Genomic DNA, 21,838 nt, shown 5'->3' with positions numbered 1-21,838 from the left:
TTCAGTTTACTCTAGAAATTATCAGCACTACCTATTCATTTTAGTGGTTGCTAGGCTGTCGTCATGGAGCATATGTGTCGATTTGGTCAACGATCTGTGGCCGGGATGCTTACAGAGGTAGCAAGGTGTAAGAGTACAGGATGGTAATGGATCATGACCCTCGTACCTCTTTACAATCCAACTAAGTCATATCTAAATCATATATTATTATGGTCCGGCTCTTATAGAGCCCGACGCTTAAATTTGCTAGGCTAAATTAGAGGGACTTTTACCACCCCTAGGTAAGTATACGTACATGCATGTATATACGAGTGTTTATGTGCCTACTGTGTTTTGAAAATAATTGCACAACCATCAACGATTATCTTTATACATTGAAGTGCCTATAAAAACCAGCAACCCAACACAATAACAAAAACAAGCGCGCAGACGATAGCATAGACAGGCACGTAGGCGCGCGCGGCAGCAGCTTCCCTCCCGCCTCCTCTCCTAACCTCCTCCCCTTGTTTCATGCAGACCTTCTTCGCTGCCGCGAATTAATCGGCAACCAAAATTATTAACCAGCAGTAGACTACTTACTGATCAATCAGCAGCTATAGCAGCGAGGGCCATGGAGGCGGTGACGGTGGCGGCGCAGGCGAGGGAGCGGCTCCGGGCGAGCTTCGCGTCGGGGAGGACGCGGCCGGCGGCGTGGCGGGCGGCGCAGCTGCGCGGGCTGCTGCGGATGGCGGTGGAGATGGAGGCAGAGATCTGCGCCGCGCTCCGCGCCGACCTCGCCAAGCCTCGCACCGAGTCCTACGTCCACGAGGTCTGCAGTTTTTAACTGAAGAATGATTCGCAGATGAGAGTATGAGACTTGTTCTGAGATAGATACATTCTGCTTGTTTGTGATACGATGCAGATATCGCTGGTCACCTCGTCCTGCAAGTTTGCACTCAAGAATCTACAGAAATGGATGAAACCCAAGAAGGTGCGTACACCGTAACATCCTAGTTAGCTCATCAGCTCCTAGTAGGTGCTGATCAAGGTGAAATCTGTTCGTCATTAGTGGTTAACCTGTGTTACCAATATACTATAAACAGAGGCATTTAGCTACACATGCATATATACATAAATTTAGCTTTGGCACTATTTTCTATTGGAACATAGTCACTCAAATCCAATAGACTATCATTTCGGGAAATAATTTCGTCAGATCTACGCATATCATTTTTAGTGCTGCCAATTTAGATGTTATGAAGATGTTGATAGTCAAAAAGTTCCAAGTGTTTGACAGGAATGCTGTCTAGAATCAAATACTTTTGATTAATAATATTAAAGAAGTACCTTTTAAATGAATCTAGCTATTTAATCTCCACGTGTATTGGCATCCAACATTTTAAAACATTCAAACATTCCAGAATGGTTCAGTTCAGCTTACGCCATCTGGTCCTGCAGCCATGAATTCGATCAGCTCATTCTAGTATAGCTTGGTCACCACCTCGGTGCATCGTGAGGTCCTTTTCATCCTACTTATTTCGGACTGGGCGGTTACATTCCCAGTACTTGATCCATTGAAGCCCTGCCAAAAACCATTCCTTCCAAATTTAAAACCAACCGCAGGAATGAATGCACACATCGCTTGACTGCTAGTAACAGTATCGGACACTTGTTCTTTCAGGTCCCCGCCGGCTTGCTCACGTTCCCGTCGACAGCAAGGGTCACCGCGGAGCCGCTCGGCGTCGTGCTTGTCATCTCGGCCTGGAACTACCCTTTCCGTAAGCTTGCAAGCCATCCAGCTGCTCAATCAACTCATAGGCCATGTTTAGTTCACCTCCAAATTCCAACTTTAACACTATGCAAAAAGAAGATTCCCCATCACATCAAACTTGCGGTACATGCATGGAGTACTGAATATAGACGAAATCAAAAATTAATTGTACAGTTTTGTTGTACTTTACGTGATGAATCTTTTGAGTCTAATTAGTCAATATTTGGACAATAATTCACAAATACAAACAAAACGCTACAGTTAATTTTGGTTGTCCAAAGTTGGGCAACTAAACAAGACCATAGATACATGTTTGACTGAAAAACCATGTTCATTAATACGATGTTAAGATGACCTGATCGTTCAACCACCGGATCGGAGGTAATGAAGGGGAGGAGATCGACAGGTCGGTCGGTTGGGCGCCACACATCTGGCACTCCTCTTAGACGCATGGCATTCGTGTGCATCCCCATCCCTATCTAAGATGGAACGAGTTGTTGAGACGAGTCTGGACCCCGGAGATCAGACAAGGATCGATCGAGTTCAATGTGATGTCAACGGGTCGGGTCATGCGTTCGGCATGGCATGTTCCTGATCGCGCTGTCCAACCAACGGAGTGTGTACCTGGCGAACTGCGTCTGGGAGTCAAGAAGGCATGCTAATCTGTTCATCGTTATCTGATGACTTGATGCTTCAGAGTTACTGTTCTCAATTCAACTCTCGAAGAGTAACAGGCAAACCGCAATCGAAAAGGAGAAATTAATAGCACTTGCTCTGAATTTATGGAAGGTCCCAACCACCCATGCCATCTGTGACTCTGTTTTTTCTGAGACACATTTTTTTCGCATGATGTTTTAATTTTTAAAATAGCTCGGAGATTTTGCATGCTACCGAGTTACTCTTCACTGCGTGATGTAAACTGTAACTGTTTCTGACTACTGAATACTAGTATTTGATCGTTGAATTTTTCCAGTGCTGGCAATTGACCCGGTCATCGGTGCGATCGCCGCCGGCAACGCCGTGGTGCTGAAGCCGTCGGAGATTGCGCCGGCCACCTCTTCGCTGCTGGCCGACCTGCTGCCACAGTACGTGGACAGCTCATGCATCAAGGTCGTCGAGGGTGGCGTCGCAGAGACCACCGCGCTGCTGGAACAGAAGTGGGACAAGATCTTCTACACAGGTCCGGCCCTGCTGCCATCGACGAAGCTTGGATTGAGTGAGCTTCTTCCATGGCTAAATGTTTCTTTGTTGTCTTGTTATGTAAAATTTGCAGGTAACAGCAAGGTAGGGCGCATCGTGATGTCCTTTGCGGCGAAGCATCTGACACCGGTGGTCTTGGAGCTCGGTGGAAAATGCCCTGTAGTTGTCGATTCCAACATCGATCTCCATGTAAACATCTCATTTTCTCAGGATTGCTAATCTCTTGAAAAGAAAAGCTATTTTTTGTTGACGATTATAAACTAACGATACTATAGATTTTGAGATTCAAACTTGCTTGATTTTGAACACTATAAATCTATAAATAAAAAATTATTTTAGGATCTTTTACACGAAAACACTACTGGTAAATCTGCCAGTCAGAGATTATTCTCAAAATATAAACTTTAGTTACACTTTTCTAACATGCCAAAGTCAAATGCATAGTAAAAGTTGTTTCTTGAACATCATGTCTTATCCCAAGACTCTTATATGCTTGTACGGATGGACTGACTAAAATCTTGTGAATTTGTAATGTTGAAGGTTACTGCTAAGAGGATCGCTGCCGGCAAGTGGGGTTGCAACAATGGCCAAGCTTGCATCTCACCGGATTACATCATAACCACAAAGTCATTTGCACCTAAGCTGGTAAAAACTGAGCACAGTGCCACAGCCTACTCAAAGACTTAGAATTCAGGAAACTGACTCTGCTCTGGTTCTTGGCATGTGAACATTGATAGCTGGATTCCTTGAGCAAAGTCTTGGAGAAGTTCTACGGTAAGGACCCGCTGCGGTCAGCGGATCTGTCGCGCATCGTGAACTCCAACCATTTCAATAGATTGAAGGCGCTCATGGACGAGGAGATGGTCTACGACAAGATCGTCTTCGGTGGCCAGAGTGATGAGCAGCAGCTGTGAGTGAATTTTGCAGCATCAAGTAGTTATCTGCCTCATGATTTCAGAATCACAAGCATGGCTAGCTGATGATCTTTTCACGTCGTTTTTCATTGCGTTGCTTGCAGCAAGATCGCCCCAACATTGTTGCTGGATCCTCCACTTGATTCGGCGATCATGAAGGAGGAAGTTTTCGGGCCCTTGCTTCCCATAATCACGGTAAATACTATCCTGTAATCATAATGTTTTGCTGCATTAAACATAAGTCCTCTAGCTATGCTTATGTTCTTGATATTGTTGCCTCTAGGTTGACAAGATCCATGAGAGCTTTGCTCTGATCAACTCCATGAGCAAGCCACTGGCAGCCTACCTCTTCAGCAAGGACAGCAAGCTCAAGCACCAGTTTGAGAGAAACGTTTCTGCAGGAGGGATGGTATTCAACGACACCAGCATCCACGTACGCAAAAATTGCACAGAACCTGAACTGCAAAGTGTTTCTGAATTGCGCATCTTATTTTCTTTCATAACTGATGGATGCTCGCTTCCTTATAAATTGGTTGCAACATTGCAGCTCACAAATCAGCACCTGCCGTTCGGAGGAGTTGGGGAGAGCGGCGTGGGCTCCTACCATGGCACCTTCAGCTTTGACGCCTTCGCCCACAAGAAGGCCGTCCTGGACCGAAGCTTCCTCGGCGAGGCGAAGGCCAGGTACCCACCATACACGCCGGGGAAGCTGAAGATCCTCAAGGGTGTGCTGAAGGGGAACCCACTGGCCATGGTTCAGGCTGCTGTAGGGTGTACAGGAGGAGCATGAATGAGTTCATCTCTTCAGAACAGCAGCATATTTACCGCATACACAATAGTATATATGTATCTATACAACGTGTTTTCAAAATATATAACATTTCAGTGCAAGTATGAAGGATTTGCAAATGCAAATCGAGAAATGATTGATGGATTGTGCAAGATTGTAAGGACAAAAATTGCGTCGAAAAAATGGCGCTGCTGTCGTGTTGCTCACAATGGTCTGCTATGTACCTATGTTACTACTTACTAGAATCAAAAGCATCAGACCCCATCGACTCAAAAGATCTTCATGCCAGCAGCAAGTCACTTCCTAGTAAAAAATTTATGGTTTTTGGATGTAATAAAAGGATTTCATTTTAGTTATCAGGTTTTAAATGTTTTAAAAGGAAAAATGCGAGAAAAAAACACCAGTAAGATGTTTTGAAACACCCACCTAAATATCTAATATTTATAGTCTAAGACATGCAAATTTATGTGTTTTTAGATCCTCACATGCTTATTGACCGGCTGATGTTGCTTTTATTTAGCCTCTAGCGTGTTGTCACTCGTTCCATATATTAGGAGAAGGTGCAACGATTATCCATACTTGAATATTTGTAAAACAACTAGTTTTAGTTTTGCATTTGTTATTATGTTAACTGTGTATAAACATCTAGTAATATGATAGTTTTAACAAATATGCCATATAAGGGGCTGCTCAAGAAATCAATTCTCGAAGGCGGTTCATATAAGCAACTATGGTTACAGATTGATTTTTAGAGATGTTCACATAAGTAACTTTAATTTCTTTCCTTAAAAAAAGTAACTTTAATTTCTACTTGTTTCTTTTTCAGGTTATTTACTCGGTTACTCATTAGTTTGTCCGTTTGTTACATGAACTATTCTACAAAATCCTACCTTCAAGGATTTGATTGCAGCAGTATCTCAGAGGTAGGTGTAGGTGGCTAAGGAAGTTTTTACCCGGATACATATGGTAGCATTGAGTATCGCTAGTGTGTTTTTATTGATGTGTATTTTTTGTAAGATCTTGGAAGTGTTTCAAATTCTTTGTATCAATTTGATGCAAGGTTCTTGGAATTAATAAAAAGCTTCCCATATGGAAAAAAACCGGAAAGGTTGAGAGTATATTTTTCTACTTGGTTGATTCTAATTAAATTTGAATGGCTTAGCAACTTTTGTTTTAATGGAACGGCTTAGCAACTTTACTTTGTTGTTAGATATAGGGAACTAAATCAAAGCAATGATGGCTTGATAGTATTTTTTGAAGTGAAAACGTGAATACGTGATAGTATGTTTGCTACATCAGACATGGATTTTTCACTTATACATCTAGTACTCCGGTTTCGTTTGAGATCAGGACACCACAGGGCCAATTCATCCCTTTCCCCCTCCTCTGCACACTCCCGGCCCTCTCTCTCTTCCTTGCAACCTCTCAATCCATCACCACCTAAACATAGCAATCTGCCAATCTCTCTCTCTCCTGCTTGCGCGCGCGGGAACAACGCTGGAATGCTAGGCGCATCTCGCATCACCAGGAACACGGCGTCGAGATGAGCGGCGGCGGCGACGGCGACAGGGAAGCCTTCTTCCACTGCCTGGACCGCGTGCCATCCGGCATTCACCTCGACGCCGACTTCCCCTCCGACGATGATGACGACGACGACGTCCGCGTCTCCTTCGCCTCCGCCATGGGCGACCAGAGCTTCCAGAGCTTCCGCAGGTACCAGACCGCCGTGCTGGAGGAAGAGGACGAGGAGCAGGAGGAGGCGGAGGACCCGTCCAAGTACGACATGTGGATGTCCGACGAGCCCATGTCCATCCAGGAGCGCCGCCGCCGCCTGCACCAGGGGCTCGGGATGGCCAGCAGCCGGGACCTCGCGCTGCGCCGCCACAGCATGAAGAAGCGCCCGGCCGACATGCCCCGGAGCATGTCGCGGAGCGTGTCCAGGCAGCTGACGCCGGCATCGGCGCCGATCCCGCCCGCCGCCTCGGCCGCCAACGCGCCAAGCACCGCGGCGGCGCAACCGGTGGCCGCCGCGCCGCAGCCGGCGAAGAAGGCCATCACGAGGCGCCGCTCGGACAGCGACCTTGTCGCGCGAGACGGCGCGTCGGTCTCGGGAAAGCCACCGTCGCCGCCTTTGCGGCGTGTCCGTTCCTTGCCGGCGCGGCACGACGCCCGCGACAGCGCGCCCCTCGAGAGACCTCAAGCTGTGGCTTCACGTGAGCTGCCCGTCGTGCCACTACCGGCAACATCGCCAGCGGATAAAGGCGGCAAAGGCGACGGCGGCGACGGCAAGAAGGGCGACGCCGACGGCAAGAAAGGCGACGACGGGGACAAGAATCAGGACAGCGAGAAGGAGGCAGCCGCCGCCGTCGCCGCCACACCCAAGGACGCTTCGTCGAACACCCAGACCGGCGTGCTGGGGCTGGAGGAGTTCGAGAAGTTCATCGGCAACACCCCCATCATGAAGCTCATGCGGCGCGGCACGAGCCAGCACCAGCCCGCGCCGCCGTCCGCCGGCGTGCCGCCCAAGGCCGAGAAGGCGGCCAGCAAGAAGAAAGGCGGTTGGCTCAAGAACATCAAGTCCGTGGCCATCGGGTTCATGGGGGACAAGGACACCAACGCCAAGGCGACGGCGTCCACGGCGGCGTCCACCGTGCCCAAGTCCCTCTCCACCAACGCCTCCGCCGCCGGCGCCGCGCCGCCGGCCTCGTCGTCGGAGCGGCTCAAGGTGCACCAGTACGGCAAGTCGAGCAAGGAGCTCACGGGGCTGTACATGTGCCAGGAGATCCTGGCGCACGAGGGGTCCATCTGGAGCATCAAGTTCAGCGCGGACGGCCGGTGGCTGGCCAGCGCCGGCGAGGACAGCGTGGTTCGCGTGTGGCAGGTGGTGGAGACCAACGCGCCGCCGAGCTCGCTGGCGCTGGATGGGAAGTCGGGCCCACTGGCGCCGCTGCCGCCGGTCCCGGGCGACGGGTCGTCGACGACGCCGGCGCTGTCGAAGAAGTCGACCAAGGGGAAGAGCGGCAGGGACGCGCTCCCCGAGCACCTCGTCATCCCCGACAAGGTGTTCGCGCTCGCCGAGCAGCCGGCGTGCGTCCTCGAGGGACACAAGGACGACGTGCTCGACCTCACCTGGTCCAAATCCGATCAGGTCGTATTTGGCACAGAGCCACTGGTTTGCCTTTGCTTCACTCCAATGCACTGCACATACAGAGCAACTGATGGCTTCTTGTTGGCTGCAGCTGCTGTCGTCGTCGATGGACAAGACGGTCCGGCTGTGGGACACGGAGAGCAAGGCGTGCCTCAAGACGTTCACGCACAGCGATTACGGTGAGCAAAGCCATTGCAAGCCATTGATGATTGTTTCTGATTGCCAGATTGCCAAAGATCAGTCAATACACGACATGACATCTTGACACGCCGTAATGCCAATGCAGTGACTTGCATCCAGTTCAACCCGGTGGACGACCGGTACTTCATCAGTGGGTCGCTGGACGCCAAGGTACGCCTATGGAGCATCCCGGACCGGCAGGTCGTCGACTGGACTGACCTCAACGAGATGGTCACCGCCGCCTCCTACACCCCTGATGGCCAGGTCCGACCCATCACCACACGCACACCTCAGCATTGATCGCTGCCAACATTTCTCAAGCTTATGTTCATTTCTGACCCGTGGCCATTGATGCCGATGGCTGAATTGAAGGGCGCGATCATCGGCTCGCACAAAGGGAGCTGCCGGTTGTACAAGACAACAGGTACTGCTAGCATTGGCTTCATGATCAGTAATTCCTCATTGTTGCAGGGAAATGTGCAGTTCATTGAGTTGATTCTAGCAATTGTTGTTTGCTTAAGTATCTGTGGCGCCTGATTCTTTTTTTTTCACATTTCAACAGGCTGCAAGCTTAGTGCGGAGGCACAGATCGATATCCAGATCAAGAAGCGCAAGGCGCAAGCGAAAAAGATCACCGGATTCCAGGTACACATACATGATAGAGTAAGCATTCAGCATAAAAGTACATGAAAACATTCATGAGTATTTTGTCATGGCCTTGGGTTCAGTTTGCTCCGGGGAACCCTGCCGAAGTGCTGGTCACCTCTGCCGACTCGCAGATCCGTGTCTTCGATGGCGTGACCATGGTCCAAAAGTTCAGAGGTACGGAGATCAAATCCCAAAATTTCAGAAACCAGTCATAAACAACGAATGCAGAAAATTACACCTGACTGCAAGCTCAGGTCGTTCTCTTCCTTTTCTGTCTTTTTCCGAGAAAGGCTTCAAGAACACGAGCAGCCAGATCACGGCGGCCTACACCTCGGACGGGCGGTACGCGGTGTGCGCGAGCGAGGACTCGCACGTGTACCTGTGGCGGACGACCCGGGTGCCGCCGGCCGCCGCCATCGGCATCGGCATGAAGCCCAAGACGTGGTGCACCATCCGTTCTTACGAGAACTTTTACTGCAAGGACGTGTCCGCGGCGGTGCCGTGGACGCACTCGCCGTCGCCGCCGGGCTCCGGCGACGGCAGCCCATCCGGCGGCAGCCCGGCGTCACGGGACAAGCAGCAGCAGCAGGGCGCGTCCTGCAACGACGAGTCCTGCAGCGTCGCCGCCAAGCCGGAGGGCGGCGAGCCGGGCGGCGGCAAGGGCGACAGCGGCAACGCGTGGGGGCTGGTGGTGGTGACGGCGAGCTTGGGCGGGGAGATCAGGGTGTACCAGAACTTTGGCATGCCGTTCAGGATCAAAGGCCAGGGGAATCTCTTCTACTGATCAGATCACTGGCGCGTCGCCGGCGCCGGACGATTAACGATCTGCGCGCGAACGAAACCGCACAACATCCTTTTTGGCCATTGGTGACATGTGATTTCCATCGATTTTCGTGTACATGGTTCGTTCTGTGTTTGTAGCTAGGAAGTGCTCCAATAGAATCGTAGATGCAAAAATTCAAAGTGAGGTGGGATTTGTAATTTGTACCAAAATTAGCAAAATCAAAAAAGAAGGCCACAGATCTGTAATCCGAAAATTAAGAGGTTTGTGTGTTGAGACAAATCAAAGATTAATGCAATAATAGAATGAAAGAATCAAAGAATGCCCTATGCTAAATCCAACACACATCAAGAGACTAAAACTAATCGTCTTACTGCAATTATAATCCACTAAATCACCAAACACTAAACTGAATCTACCACTATGTCAGTCGAGGTCTCCGGGCTGCCGTCAGAAGTTGGGCGTCACCTTAGTGAAGTCATCCCACGAGAACACGTCGAAACCCAGCGGCGGCTGCAGCTCGTCGTCGAACGGGGGCTTGAACACATCGTGCATCAGGAAGTCCGGCACGTCGGCGACAAACGGCTCCGGCGTCAAGACCGGCAGGTCCATGAACATGTCACGCTCACGCATCGGCTCTGCGGTTGGCTTGCACACGTCGCCGTCGAGCTCCGGCGCTGCTGTGGCCGACACGTGGAACGTAGGTGCGGGCGCCGCCGCCGCGGCCGTCCTGGGGATCTCTTGCGGCTGCGACGGCGTGAGCACAGGCTCTCCTTGGAAGACCTTGGCTTCGGCGTCCGTGTCGCAGCCTTGACCTTGTTCCTGGGACGTGGAAGCTTGGACCACGCAGCTGGACATGTCGCTGTCGGCGCCGCCCTGGGGCTGTGGCGCCGGCGAAGGCGAGCCGTAGGCCAGCCGCGGCTTCTTCTCCACGTGGATAATCTCCTCGCCTTGCCGGGGATCAAGACGGACGAACGAAGGCGCTGAATAGTGGTAAAAGACCGCTTCCTGGAAGTGGTGATAAGGATCAAGAACGTGCTGCGGCTGCGGGTGCCCGGCGACGCCGTGGTACTGAGAAGGACCGCCCTGAATCTGACGCGGCGTCGCCTGGCCGCGTTGGAAGCCAAGAGAGCCCTGAATCTGATGTGGCCGAGCAGGAACGCCGCGCGGCAGCACGGCGTGGCCGTGGTGATGTCCCGGAACGCGCGGCAGCACCGGTGCCGCGGGCTGGCCTTGCTGATGTCCAAGAGCACGCGGCGGCGCCGGGCCCTGGCCCTGGTCTCCGTTAAGATTCTCCGCGACCGCATCGAAGTACTCGTGGGACAGCTTGGCCATGACCGTCTTCACATGGCCGTGGAGGTCGACGGGGACGCCGTCCTCCCCGAAGATGTCCCGCTTCTCGTCGTTGGTCGCGCGCGGCGAGACGTAGAGCTTGCAGAACACCTTGATGATCCTCTGGCCCTTCCAGCCATCGACGGCGGCGGCCTCGTCCTCCGCGGTGGTGAACTCCTCCATGAGCCACGGCGTCTTCACGCCGCCGTCCTTCTTTGTTCCCTTCCCCGCGCCGCCGCCGAGGAGGAGGTAGAACCCGTTGGTGCGCCTCCGGTCGCCGCCGGGCGGGTCGTCCTCGCCGTCGTCGGGCTCGGCGACGCCCTTGGACCTCTGCTCCACCTTCCAGTTGCCGCCCGTGGCGACGTCGCGCTTCGCGCGGGCCTTGCCGCGGTTCTTGCCGCCGCAGATGCGGACGCATTGGGTGAGCATGAACCACTTGTGTTCGAAGCCGCGCGAGAACCCCGGCGCACGCCCCTGGAGCAGCGCGGCGGGCCTGTCGCTGTAGATGTCCACGCCGATGATGACCCGGTCCGTCGCCGGACGCACGCCCGCGATCCAGGGCCTGAGGAAGTCGCGCACGCACTCCTCCGCCGACGGGTTGAAGTAGATGCCCACCGGGAGCGCCTGGAATGGAGCCGCCATCGCGCTCGCCCCCGGCCGCCCGCACGGGAGGATCCTTCTACGCGGGGTCGGAGACGAAGACGAAGACGAAGAGCGGAGCGATGTCGCCGGCGTGCAGTCGGATTTGAGATCGAATCGTGAGTCGTGACGGAGTTATTGCCCGGAGCCGAAAGCACCCTTATATGGTGGGCTGAGTCTGCCTCGGGGTCGGCCGGGCTCAGGCCCAGTTGGAGTCGGAGTGGGCCCAGGCCAATTCCGCTTCGGAATTGGGATTGAGCCCAAGTCTGAGTTGGGTTCGGGTCCGTCCCTTACCCCCAAAAATAGACACACAAACTCTTTATAAGAAAAAACAACTACTTCACAAACTAACCATGTCACGCGCCACCTCTCCCCGCCGCCGGCCGCCGCGTCGGTGAACGCCGCCGCGCTTGGCCTTTCCAGATCCTCGGAGGCGGAGGCGGAGGCGGAGGCGGAGGCGGAGGCGGCGGACGTTCCACATCTGGTACACATTGATCCCCCGCGGCTCGACCCCTCCGACGTCCGGGCCCACAACAAGGTCGTCTTCGCGCGCAGGGTGTTTGACAGAATGAGGAGCTGCTGCTGAGCAGACAAGGGTGTGCACGTACACACGCTAGTCGATGGCCTCTGCAAGGAAGGATGGTGCTACACGCCACGTACTTTGCTTGGAAATGCTGTCCATAATGAAGAACAGGAAAATGTTCTCATAGCTCTAGTAGGACATCTACCTCTATGGTTAGTTTTGTTGGAACAAACTAAAGGAAGACCAATTAGGTTGTTTATTTCCTTGTTCTAAAAAGAAAGATAAAGAAAAAAAAGTTTCAGGCACATGGATGAACATGACCTGCCACATGGTTATTCGGAAGAATAATTATGAATGAAAAGAACTCGGGGTGTTCTTCTCAGAGGGGAACATTTGCTATGTATCAGTGAAGCAGTGAGAGCAGTCACACCTTGAGCTTGAGTTGTACTTGAACTCTTTGGAACCTGGTTCCTGCTCTCTGATCATCAGCACCTGAAAGTGAGCTTAATCATGTTCTACATCTCTTCTATTCTGAATACAGGATTGACGCCTTCGCGCTCAACTAATCTCACCACATTTAACTGCACCTTTTTTTTTTGCGATTGTGAAATGATGTGGTACTTTTGAGTTATCTAAGTAATGGTGGAGTGCAAAATGCTGATGATTTGGAATCACCATCTTTTTCAGATCTTCCTTCCGCAGTCAATGGTAACTGTACTGAGGTTTGAGGTCTGAAACACTGATGTACCTACAGCTACTACAGAACTCGGTAACAAGTACACTGTATACAACTCGATGGCTATCTTGATTATTGCAATGTGGCAGGAACGCCATTCTGTATTTTGCTAGGTGCTACTATTTGGAAGAAGAACAGCTGGAGTCATCACTTGTCAGCTTCTACTAGCTCAGCGCCTCGACTTCCGTGGGCCGCCACATCGTCTTCCCGACGCAGAGCAGCCCCTCCCCCTGCTCGGACACGGTCATCCTGACCTCCCAGTGCAAGGACCTCGCGATGCTCTCGACCTCCTCGACCGTCGCCCTGTCGTCGCGGACGATCAGCTTCCCCTCCGGCCTCAGGATCCGGTCCACCTCGACGATCACCGGCAGCAGCTCGCACCTGCAGGAACAAGGAAGGAACCCCATGACTCAGGATATGAATGGAGATACTAGAATTGTGGCTGGTTGTGCCATGTGTGTTTGCTCACCTGCTCTTGAGCTTGGAGAAGAGGTGGTCGGCGTGGACGAGGTCGTACGACCTCGGGTAGGTGCTGAAGGACTCGCACCAGTCATGGTACATCCCGAAGAGCCCGCGCTCGTAGATGATCGGCAGCGTGTCCGGCGAGTCGATGGTCACCACGTTCATCACCCACACCTTCATGTCCCGGAGCGCCGCCGCGAACCTGACGACAGGAAGAAGATCCACCTCAGTTGATCCATGGATGCAAGCTAGGCGCGCGGCGGCGCCATTATATTGTCGTGTCTTGCTTACCCTCCGTATACTGCTCTCATGTCCATGACGTTCCGGACGTTCTTCCAGTCGATGCCCATGCCGTCAAGGTACGAGCCCTGGACGACCTTCCTCCAGTGCTCCTGGTCCGCCGAGAAGTCGGCCGGCGCGGGCTTGCCGTAGACGCCCACCTGGTCGGCGCTCAGCCAGTACGGCGCCGCGGCCAGCCGGTCCGGCCACTGCGCCGGCCACCGCGCGCCGCGGGCGGACGGGTCGGTGGGCACCCGGTGCATGCACGGCTGCAGGGTGATGTTCCACGCCGCGTCCTGGTCGTCGGAGGCCTCGCACAGCGGCGGCTCCGCCCGCGCCCTCGCGTCGTAGCACTCGTTGCTCTCCGGCTTCCTGAAGACGACCATGGCCGTCTGGTCCACCGTGTCGCTCGTCCTCTTGATCATCTCCCAGCACATGGACTTGGTCAGCGCCGCCATGGCTGTTGCACAGACAGTAATTGAGTGACACAAATGCAATGGGAAATCAGGCATTGATTGGGAACAAACAAGCAAGCAGGCACTACTACTAGTATTTCTCACCGTGCCAGATCTCGACGTCCTCGGGGACCTTCCGGTAGACGGGCGTGGCCGACCAGACGAAGAGGCCGCCGGGGCGGAGGAGGCGGTTGACCTCGAGCAGCAGCGTGCCGCCGTCGATGTGCCAGGGAACGCGGCAGCGCGCGCAGTGGATGAGGTCGAAGGCGTTGCCGGGGAAGGGGAGGCGCTTGGTGCCCATCACGGCGGAAACGGCCGGGATGCCGCGCTCGAGCGCGAACTGCACCTGCGCCTCGTGCTCGTCCTTGGGCGCGAACGACATGGTTAGCGCGTCCTTGTCGAACAGGAAGCCGCCGAAGCTGGCGACGCCGCAGCCGACGTCGAGCACCACGCGGCTGCGCCGCCCCCACGCCACCTCCGGGAGCGCCTCCTCGATCAGCTCGATGTAGTGGAGCGCGCCGTGCTTGAACTGCGTGCCGCCGCCGGGGAACGTCAGGTGCTCGCCGGAGACCTTTACCCAGTTCTGGTGCCCCTTGTACGATGCCAGACCCGTGTGCGGCACGTTGTGGTACCAGATCTTGTCGCGGCTGTACGGCCACGGGATCGGCTGCCGGTAGCCCTCCGGCAGCGGCACCAGGCACGCCGGCGCGTCGGCGGGGCAGTGCCGCTCCCGGTGCTCGTAATGCTTGTTGGTCTTGAGCTTCCTGATGGCCGCCTCGTTGTCCAGGCACGGGATGTAGTCGGCGCCGGTGGTCGCGTTGCAGAGCTTCCACGTGTACGAGGCCTCCGCCGCGGCCGTCGTCTCGCCGGAGGCGCCCTTGTCCTTGCCCTTCTTCTTCTTCTTCTTTTTCTTGTCCTCGCCTGATCGCGCCTTCTTCTCCTCACTTGACTCCGCCGCCTGGGTCGGGAACGCGCTGTTCTCCACTACCGCCGACGCCGTCTCGTTCAGCAGGTCCGCCTGCCCGCTCGGCAGCAGCTCGGCTTTCTCCGCCGCGTCTACATCTCCAGTCGTGGCGCTGCTGTTCATTGCGAAGTTCTGCGTGTCTGGTGTGATCGTGCCGTTGGTGCCATCCGTGGCTGTAACCGCCATGGTCTCCGCCGCGACGTTCAGGTCTTCGCCGGCAGTGGCGTTCTTTGACGCCGCGCCGGTGCTCGTGTCGTCGTCCGTGCTTTCCACCTTGTCGCTGCTGGCAGCTTCATCGGGGTTCTTCTCGACGACCTTCCCGTCTTCTTTCACGGGCTGCACGCCGTCCATCTTGCCGTTGACGTCGTCGAAGGTCGTCTGGTTCTTGGCCGTGCCGCCGTCGCCGCCGCCGGTCTCCTCTGACTCTGTCGGTGTCTCCTTGGTGCTATTGCGGGACTGGCCGCCGGTGTTGTCAGCGTCGGTGGTGGCCTCTTCCTCGGCGTTCTTGTCAGCCTGGCCGCCGGTGTTCTTGTCGTCGGTGGACGCCTCCTCGGCGTTCTTGTCAGCCTGTCCGGCGGTGTCCTTGGAATCGGTGGACGCGTCCTCGGCGTTATTCTTGTCTGCCTGGCCGCCGGTTTCCTCCGTGTTCTGGTCGGTGTTCTTCTCGGCCTGACTGCTTGTGGTGTTCTTGGCATCGATCGTCGCCTGTTCGGCGCTCTGCTCGACCTTTTTATCGGGGTCCTCCGGCTTCGCCACCTCGCCGCCCTCCGTCTTGCCGTTCTCGTCGGAGAACGTCTGGTTCTTGGACTGTGTCTCGCCCTCGGCAACCGTGCCGCCGGCAGGCTGCTTGGCGGACTCCTCCATGTCCGTGCTTCCGGCGGTGCTGTTTCCTGTCGCGTCCGTCGTCCCCGCGACGTCACTCCGGCTGACGTCGTTGCTGCCAGGGTCCGTCGTTTCCGCGGCGCCGCCGGCGCCATCGTCCTTTTTGCCGGTGTCCCCAGCGTCGTCCTTGGACGATGTGTCGCCGCTGCCAGCCTCGTCCCTCGTCTGCGTCGTGCCGCCGCCCTCGCCACCGGCGACGTCATCTTTCTTGCCGGCGTCCCCGGCCTCGTCTCTCGTCTGCGGCGTGTCGCTGACGGCGTCAGCGTCGGCGCCCCTGTCGCTCTGGGCGAAGTCGACGGACTCCTTGGCCTCCGACTTGTTCTCCGGCGACACGGTGACGGCGATGTTGTTGGACGACGCCATCATCCACGCGGCGACGAGGCAGAGCGCCACGAAGACGACGATTGTCGCCGACGAGCAGAACGAGGACGGCGGCCTCCGGCCGGGGCCGGCGCCGCCGCCGTCCAGCCTCTGGTACCGATCCCGTTCGAACAACGGCATCTTTGGGTTCCCTTTTCAACTAGCTCATGCAGAGCACAGGGCAGGCTCACACTGTCTGCAGATTCATGCAAAAAGGACGAGTCTTTCAGGACAAAAAAATTATTTGTTCAACCGTATATTGATTTGTAATTCAACATCTTCTTTGACATAGAGAATCTCATTTAATTTTTTTGAAACGAAAGAATCTCATTTAATTAGCACTGAGATGCTAGAAATTGTAATGTTAAGAAGAAGAAGGAGGAGGAGGAAATCTCTAAATCAGATCTGAATTTCTAGGTGCACAATGTGCAATCTGAACAAGTGACGAAAACACACACATGCAACTGCACAATGATAGCCATTTCAAAAAATTGCACAATTCTGCAAAAGCCCAAAACTGAAAGACTGCAGCAATCAAACTGACAATCGAATTGAAGCTGCAGGAATCAATCAAGAATCATTACCAGAGAAACAACAACAGATCCGCAAGCCTGCAGCGAAAGCGAGATCGATCAAGAACGCCCCTCAATCTGCTGCAGAATATATGTACCACCGCTGCCCTGCTGACAGATGATGGTCAGACGGAGGTTCTTCCTCGGAGGAGAAATGGGGAGGTAACCATCGAGCAACCTCAAATCTACTCCCTTTCTATTTCCCAGCGACACGCACGCACCGATCTGCTGCTGCTTCTTTTATTGGTGTGGTCGCGAGTGGGCGAGCTTGGATGGAGGAGGGGAGGGAGGAAGCGGCAAGTGAGGAGAAACAGGGGCGACCACCAACACCACTCCCCGGTTTTATGGAGATGCAGGGCCTGCGCCATGCGTGCAAAACTGCAGACGCGAGGGATAAATGGCCTTTGTAATTTTGCAAGAAAATCGAATTGTTATCAAATAGAAAAAGAATTATTTTGCCATGCTTGCTGCTAACATTGTGGTCAGATGTTTCTGGCCTTTGTTTCTGATGACATTGGGGCAGGGCATGTTTTGCCTGTCCATCTAGAAAACATTGTGGTCAGAAAATGAGTTCACCATAAACTCGGATTTAACACAAACTAAAAGTGACTTTTGCGGAATTTCAAGATACTACCGTAGGTAGACAGGGAGAACAAACAAGTGACAGGCACTGGCAGTACCCGTTGACGCGTGCAGGGGAAGCAGGTTGACGAGCTTTTCTCGTGCACAAACTTTTTCAGGCACACCCCTCGTGCCAACTTTGCGTGGAGGTGATTCACTATTTCTTTTCTTCAAAAAATTTAGATTCACTGGCCCTTAGAGAGCGTAAGCGTGCAAAATGGTTCCTTCCATTCCGTATAGAGATAGAATGCACTTCTGATCCAGCATCAAGCGGCCTACACAACATATCAGACACAATCACATTAGTGATCCTAAGAAGAACTAGCGATCCTTAGTGGAGTAAAATTAATCACAAAGCTAAAGCAACAGTTTGTACTTTTATTTTCCTTCCTCCATTCCAAATTATATCATTTTAATTTTTTTCAAAATTTATAAATATTATTATACATCTGGGATATATTTAAGCGCATAACAAAATTTATAAATCTTAAAAAGGTTAAAACTATCTTATAATTTCAATCGGTTTGAGGTTGGGGAGCGACTCTGCAAGGTGGGCTCATGAAGTCAGTAGGAGTTCAACGCATATGTGTCGAGGCTCGAGGGTTCCATTTTTCCATACCTTTCTCTCTTTTTTTCCCCACTATCAAATACCGCTAAAATTCCCTATAGGCCCACCATTCCGTTCCTTCCCCCACCAACACGGGCCTAGTAGCCACCGCAGCATAAACCCCCTCCTTCCCCCGCCGCCGCCACCGACATGGCCGTCCACCACCTCCTCCGCCGCGGGGTCTCCGGCGGCTTCCCGCTCCACCCGCTCCGCGGCCTCCTCGCCTCCCAGGTACCGGCGACTCCTCCCCTCGGCTCCCCCATTCTTCTTGTGGTCACACATGTTCTTGATTTTGCCGTCTGTTTATATTCCCGGCGGCGCAGGAGCTCGGGCGGCGTCCGTTGAGCTCGGCGGCAGGGGATGCGGCGGCCGAGCTGAGGGGCGCGCGGGAGGACGTCAAGCAGCTGCTCAAGACCACCTCCTGCCATCCCATCCTGGTACGGTATTTCTCCTCGTGCAAATTCCTAGGCTTCATGTGGGTTGAGCAGACAAGTGATTGTGTTCGGCTTGATGGAATTTTGCATCTGTACAAAAGTTAAGTTTTTTTCTCTCACGTTTCGTGCAATTGATGAACCAATACTGCAACCTTTTGTTTTGGGTAAGGAACGGACTCGTGCGATTTAGTTGGCAGATGTACTGGTCTGTTTATGCTAGATCAATTTTGTTCTTTGTGCTTTGTGTGCACTATTTTTTGCACCTTCTCGATTCAGCATTAGATGATTCAGCCTTTGAGTTGCCTAGATACGAGTATGGCTTTTGTGATGTTTTATCGTTTGGTTCAGGTTCGATTGGGTTGGCATGATGCTGGTACCTATGACAAGAACATTGCTGAGTGGCCCAAGTGCGGTGGAGCTAATGGTAGCTTGAGATTTGAAATTGAGTTAAAGCACGGGGCTAATGCTGGTAGTGCTTCTCCTCCATCAATCATCTGTAGCTTCATGATGAGTTGCCATTCTTATATTTAGTTCTGCGACAGGTCTTGTGAATGCTTTGAAGCTGATCCAACCGATCAAGGACAAGTTTTCAGGTGTCACATATGCAGATCTCTTTCAGCTTGCCAGCGCCACAGCCATTGAGGTCTGTTATTGTACTTCAGCTTTAAGTGAGATGATTGTTGGAAAATGCTTCTTGTTAATAATGACTGGATGTTTTGATTTCTTTCATTTCAGGAAGCAGGTGGCCCCAAAATTCCCATGATCTATGGAAGGGTTGACATTACTGCCCCTGAACAATGCCCACCAGAGGGGAGGCTTCCTGGTTAGTGAGTATTAACATTAAGATTTGGAACCTTACTCGCCATTTTAGTTCCTTGAGACTTGAGTGGCACCGCACAGGGAGCTTTCAGCTAAAACATAACCTTATTAAATATTACTGGATTTAAGCTCTTGTTACCAAACTTGTTTACTTGGTTAGTTGCTTATGAAAGCTTAAAATCTCAGTATACTGGTAGCTTTCAATAGATTATTATGACGTGAGTTAATATTCATGTCACAGAAAATGAATTTAGCATTTCAACATAAATTTGCACGCACAAAGAATTTAACTGACAGATTTACTCCATTCAACGTTTACAACAACAACATCATCAACACCAACAATACTTCCCTGCCAACTTTTAATGATAGTCTTGTCCTGTATCATCACAAATTAGCATTTTTTATCTTGCTATTCCTATAGTGTTTGTTGGGTTCCTTATAGTGCCACTACATAACTTGCTGAGGCGGTTAAGACTTAGGCCAAATTAGTCTATATATTTGTAAAATTTAATTTGCAACTTGAAGGGTACAAACAGGCTAAAGGCCTGTAAGAGGCCTATGTGATTTATAAAGCTCAAGTTTCTTGCACATTTATCATGTGAGGTCTATGGTAGGTCCAAGTCACATGGCTGAATGTACAGAATGCACGAGATAAATTATTTGAACTACCCATGTTTTCAAGTATTTTTTTTCTATCCAAGGGTCCCTGATAGATTTCTTCCTATGCCATTATGTACAGAAGTAAAATCTAGTCTATATTACCTTTGGCGTGACAATGTTTTATGTGTATGGCAGATTTTATTCCGAGGTCACTAATATTTCTGTTTCTTCACCCATTCAGCTGCCGGTCCACCTTCACCTGCGGAACATTTGCGTGAAGTATTCTATAGAATGGGCCTGAATGACAAGGTACTCGCAGCCTGTTTAATTATTCAGCACAACATAATTCTGGATTTTATAGTCATATCTGCGTTTTCTCTATAGGAAATTGTTGCACTATCAGGAGCTCATACGCTTGGACGGGCAAGACCAGAACGTAGTGGCTGGGGCAAACCAGAAACAAAATACACTGTACGTAACTTACAACTTTAGTTTCTTGTGCTCGTTATGAACTTGGGTTTTCATTCGTAGTTCTTTTGGATTATTATATGTTCGCGGGATTAGGCAGTGAAATATTGCCAAAATTGGCTACTTGTGCTAGTTACTTTCTCATTTATCTGTCTCCTATAAGTGTATTGATTGGTCCTTGCATATACGCATATGCTTCCTGCGTAAGCACCTTGTTTGGTTGCTAACATGTGCTGCTGGTAAGATAATTGCTTGCTGGAAGGAAAATTAATAGAACGTTTCTGTTGTTCACCGGAGCGAAGAATAAGACTAATGATTATTCTTCCCTGGAATCGATAGGAATTCTTTTGTTGAATGACATATATGAATTGTCACCGCAAGCTTTTCCCTCCATAGGCCTTATCCTTTTTTCTACCATTGTTATCCTTGTAAGATGATTGTTGCTTGTTGTGGACGATGCCTTGTAGTAGCATCTATCCTATCATAAAGCTCTTGCTGAAGTGTGTTGAGAGTAGTGCATCTGATTCTTTGGCAATTGCTTTTTTTACTTGGACATGCTAGAAAAATGGACCTGGGGCACCTGGGGGGCAGTCTTGGACATCTCAGTGGCTAAAGTTCGACAATAGCTACTTCAAGGTAGGGTACCTATTTGCTCTAGGATTACCTGCAATCATGTAGCAGTAGCTTAAATCTGGGCATACAATGCAGGATGTCAAAGAAAGGCGGGATGAGGACCTTCTAGTTTTGCCTACTGATGCTGTGCTGTTTGAGGATTCCTCATTCAAGGTTAGTGAGGGTTTCTCATGTTGCAGGAAACTGCACATCTCTAGCTTATTCTCTGAACCAAGTCTCATGATGACTTCGCGTGCTTGAAGGTCTATGCTGAAAAATATGCTGAGGACCAGGATGCATTTTTCAAGGACTATGCTGAAGCTCATGCTAAATTAAGCAACCTTGGGGCAAAATTTGACCCACCAAAGGTAGATGGAATCAAGACAATTCCCATTCTTGAGAGGTAAACAATAATTATGTTGTCAGGTCATGTAACATGGTATTCATTGGCATGTTGCAGGGTATCTCTCTTGAGTAGCTATAGCATCAATTGCAGATGAAATGCATTTTGGCGAGTAAACAAGACAAAGGGCCTGTTCGTTGTAAGCAACCATATGTGAAGGCTTTGCGCACAGAACTTGTTCTGGTTCTATGACGGCTCTACAAATTGGACTCACTGATCAAAGATATTGTGCCCAGCATGCTCTATTTTGAGTTGTGTGCTACACTAGGAATAAAAGCATATCGATCATTTCAGGACAAATATTTGTTACAGAAGATGCTGTACTGCATTGAGCTTACCAAAGGATCATGTTCCCACAGAATTGAAGCAGATTTTGTTTTTCTGCGTGACCTGTTTAATTTCATTTATGCGAAGTTACATGTGCAAATCCTACGGCACTTGTACTTGAAAATTTCATCGAGATAACATGTATCTTATATGTGACGAATATGCTGCTCCAAAGATACCAACTCATGCCCCTCTTGGACTCCCCGAAACAGCCTGAATCATGTCTAACAATATCCCTATAGCGTATCCTCAAGCAGAAATGCATCTCCAACTGGGATTGGAGCTTGATGTTCTTGCTCTCAACCTATTTACTGCATGTAGCGAACGTT

The 21,838-nt window shown here is 51.6% G+C and overlaps 5 protein-coding genes across 5 annotated transcripts; 3 read left to right on the top strand and 2 right to left on the bottom strand.

Moving 5' to 3' along the window:
• Positions 1 to 412: 412 nt before the first annotated feature.
• On the top strand, positions 413 to 4,863 carry LOC117863077 (aldehyde dehydrogenase family 3 member H1). The gene is made up of 10 exons (XM_034746663.2): positions 413 to 808; positions 902 to 970; positions 1,661 to 1,757; positions 2,724 to 2,930; positions 3,024 to 3,139; positions 3,491 to 3,595; positions 3,688 to 3,860; positions 3,969 to 4,059; positions 4,148 to 4,297; positions 4,412 to 4,863. Exons 1-10 carry the CDS (start codon positions 611 to 613, stop codon positions 4,652 to 4,654), a joined length of 1,449 nt encoding a protein of 482 aa, XP_034602554.1. The 5' UTR covers positions 413 to 610; the 3' UTR covers positions 4,655 to 4,863.
• A 995-nt stretch (positions 4,864 to 5,858) lies between these two features.
• LOC117865910 (uncharacterized) lies at positions 5,859 to 9,671 on the top strand. The gene is made up of 7 exons (XM_034750180.2): positions 5,859 to 7,802; positions 7,894 to 7,981; positions 8,089 to 8,246; positions 8,355 to 8,406; positions 8,545 to 8,627; positions 8,711 to 8,804; positions 8,921 to 9,671. The coding sequence occupies exons 1-7, from the start codon at positions 6,198 to 6,200 to the stop codon at positions 9,412 to 9,414; spliced, it is 2,574 nt and encodes an 857-aa protein (XP_034606071.1). The 5' UTR covers positions 5,859 to 6,197; the 3' UTR covers positions 9,415 to 9,671.
• Positions 9,655 to 11,797, bottom strand: LOC140223294 (uncharacterized). The gene has a single exon (XM_072294922.1). It carries the CDS (start codon positions 11,383 to 11,385, stop codon positions 9,862 to 9,864), a length of 1,524 nt encoding a protein of 507 aa, XP_072151023.1. The 5' UTR covers positions 11,386 to 11,797; the 3' UTR covers positions 9,655 to 9,861.
• Positions 11,798 to 12,550: 753 nt separating this feature from the next.
• LOC117865909 (probable methyltransferase PMT24) lies at positions 12,551 to 16,947 on the bottom strand. The gene is made up of 5 exons (XM_034750178.2): positions 16,628 to 16,947; positions 13,943 to 16,239; positions 13,395 to 13,842; positions 13,111 to 13,305; positions 12,551 to 13,022 (listed from the first exon to the last, which is right to left on the bottom strand). The coding sequence occupies exons 2-5, from the start codon at positions 16,182 to 16,184 to the stop codon at positions 12,806 to 12,808; spliced, it is 3,102 nt and encodes a 1,033-aa protein (XP_034606069.1). The 5' UTR covers positions 16,185 to 16,239; positions 16,628 to 16,947; the 3' UTR covers positions 12,551 to 12,805.
• Positions 16,948 to 17,914: 967 nt separating this feature from the next.
• LOC117865913 (probable L-ascorbate peroxidase 6, chloroplastic/mitochondrial) lies at positions 17,915 to 21,564 on the top strand. The gene is made up of 11 exons (XM_034750183.2): positions 17,915 to 18,074; positions 18,167 to 18,280; positions 18,626 to 18,746; positions 18,820 to 18,920; positions 19,013 to 19,100; positions 19,941 to 20,008; positions 20,084 to 20,170; positions 20,729 to 20,803; positions 20,876 to 20,953; positions 21,043 to 21,147; positions 21,240 to 21,564. The coding sequence occupies exons 1-11, from the start codon at positions 17,994 to 17,996 to the stop codon at positions 21,255 to 21,257; spliced, it is 936 nt and encodes a 311-aa protein (XP_034606074.1). The 5' UTR covers positions 17,915 to 17,993; the 3' UTR covers positions 21,258 to 21,564.
• The last annotated feature ends 274 nt before the right edge of the window (positions 21,565 to 21,838 follow it).

Source organism: Setaria viridis, chromosome 7 (assembly GCF_005286985.2).
Source record: "Setaria viridis chromosome 7, Setaria_viridis_v4.0, whole genome shotgun sequence".
In the NCBI taxonomy this organism is placed as follows: Eukaryota; Viridiplantae; Streptophyta; class Magnoliopsida; order Poales; family Poaceae; genus Setaria; species Setaria viridis.
The sequence above is the reverse complement of the archived record's forward strand: the minus strand, read 5'-3'. Positions and strand labels throughout refer to the sequence as shown.

What these genes read in the sequence shown, in the direction of transcription:
- LOC117863077 (XM_034746663.2), top strand. Translation starts at nt 611, where the DNA reads ATGGAGGCGGTGACGGTGGCGGCGCAGGCGAGGGAGCGGCTCCGGGCG. An exon ending in CCTTGCTTCCCATAATCACG is followed by an intron (nt 4,060 to 4,147) that starts GTAAATACTATC and finishes TGTTGCCTCTAG; the next exon opens with GTTGACAAGATCCATGAGAG. An exon ending in TCAACGACACCAGCATCCAC is followed by an intron (nt 4,298 to 4,411) that starts GTACGCAAAAAT and finishes GCAACATTGCAG; the next exon opens with CTCACAAATCAGCACCTGCC.
- LOC117865910 (XM_034750180.2), top strand. Translation starts at nt 6,198, where the DNA reads ATGAGCGGCGGCGGCGACGGCGACAGGGAAGCCTTCTTCCACTGCCTG. An exon ending in CCGGTTGTACAAGACAACAG is followed by an intron (nt 8,407 to 8,544) that starts GTACTGCTAGCA and finishes ACATTTCAACAG; the next exon opens with GCTGCAAGCTTAGTGCGGAG. An exon ending in AAAAGATCACCGGATTCCAG is followed by an intron (nt 8,628 to 8,710) that starts GTACACATACAT and finishes CCTTGGGTTCAG; the next exon opens with TTTGCTCCGGGGAACCCTGC.
- LOC140223294 (XM_072294922.1), bottom strand. Translation starts at nt 11,385, where the DNA reads ATGGCGGCTCCATTCCAGGCGCTCCCGGTGGGCATCTACTTCAACCCG.
- LOC117865909 (XM_034750178.2), bottom strand. Translation starts at nt 16,184, where the DNA reads ATGCCGTTGTTCGAACGGGATCGGTACCAGAGGCTGGACGGCGGCGGC. An exon ending in GGACGTCGAGATCTGGCACG is followed by an intron (nt 13,843 to 13,942) that starts GTGAGAAATACT and finishes TCTGTGCAACAG; the next exon opens with CCATGGCGGCGCTGACCAAG. An exon ending in ATGAGAGCAGTATACGGAGG is followed by an intron (nt 13,306 to 13,394) that starts GTAAGCAAGACA and finishes TCCTGTCGTCAG; the next exon opens with GTTCGCGGCGGCGCTCCGGG.
- LOC117865913 (XM_034750183.2), top strand. Translation starts at nt 17,994, where the DNA reads ATGGCCGTCCACCACCTCCTCCGCCGCGGGGTCTCCGGCGGCTTCCCG. An exon ending in GCGGCCTCCTCGCCTCCCAG is followed by an intron (nt 18,075 to 18,166) that starts GTACCGGCGACT and finishes CCGGCGGCGCAG; the next exon opens with GAGCTCGGGCGGCGTCCGTT. An exon ending in AAAGCACGGGGCTAATGCTG is followed by an intron (nt 18,747 to 18,819) that starts GTAGTGCTTCTC and finishes GTTCTGCGACAG; the next exon opens with GTCTTGTGAATGCTTTGAAG.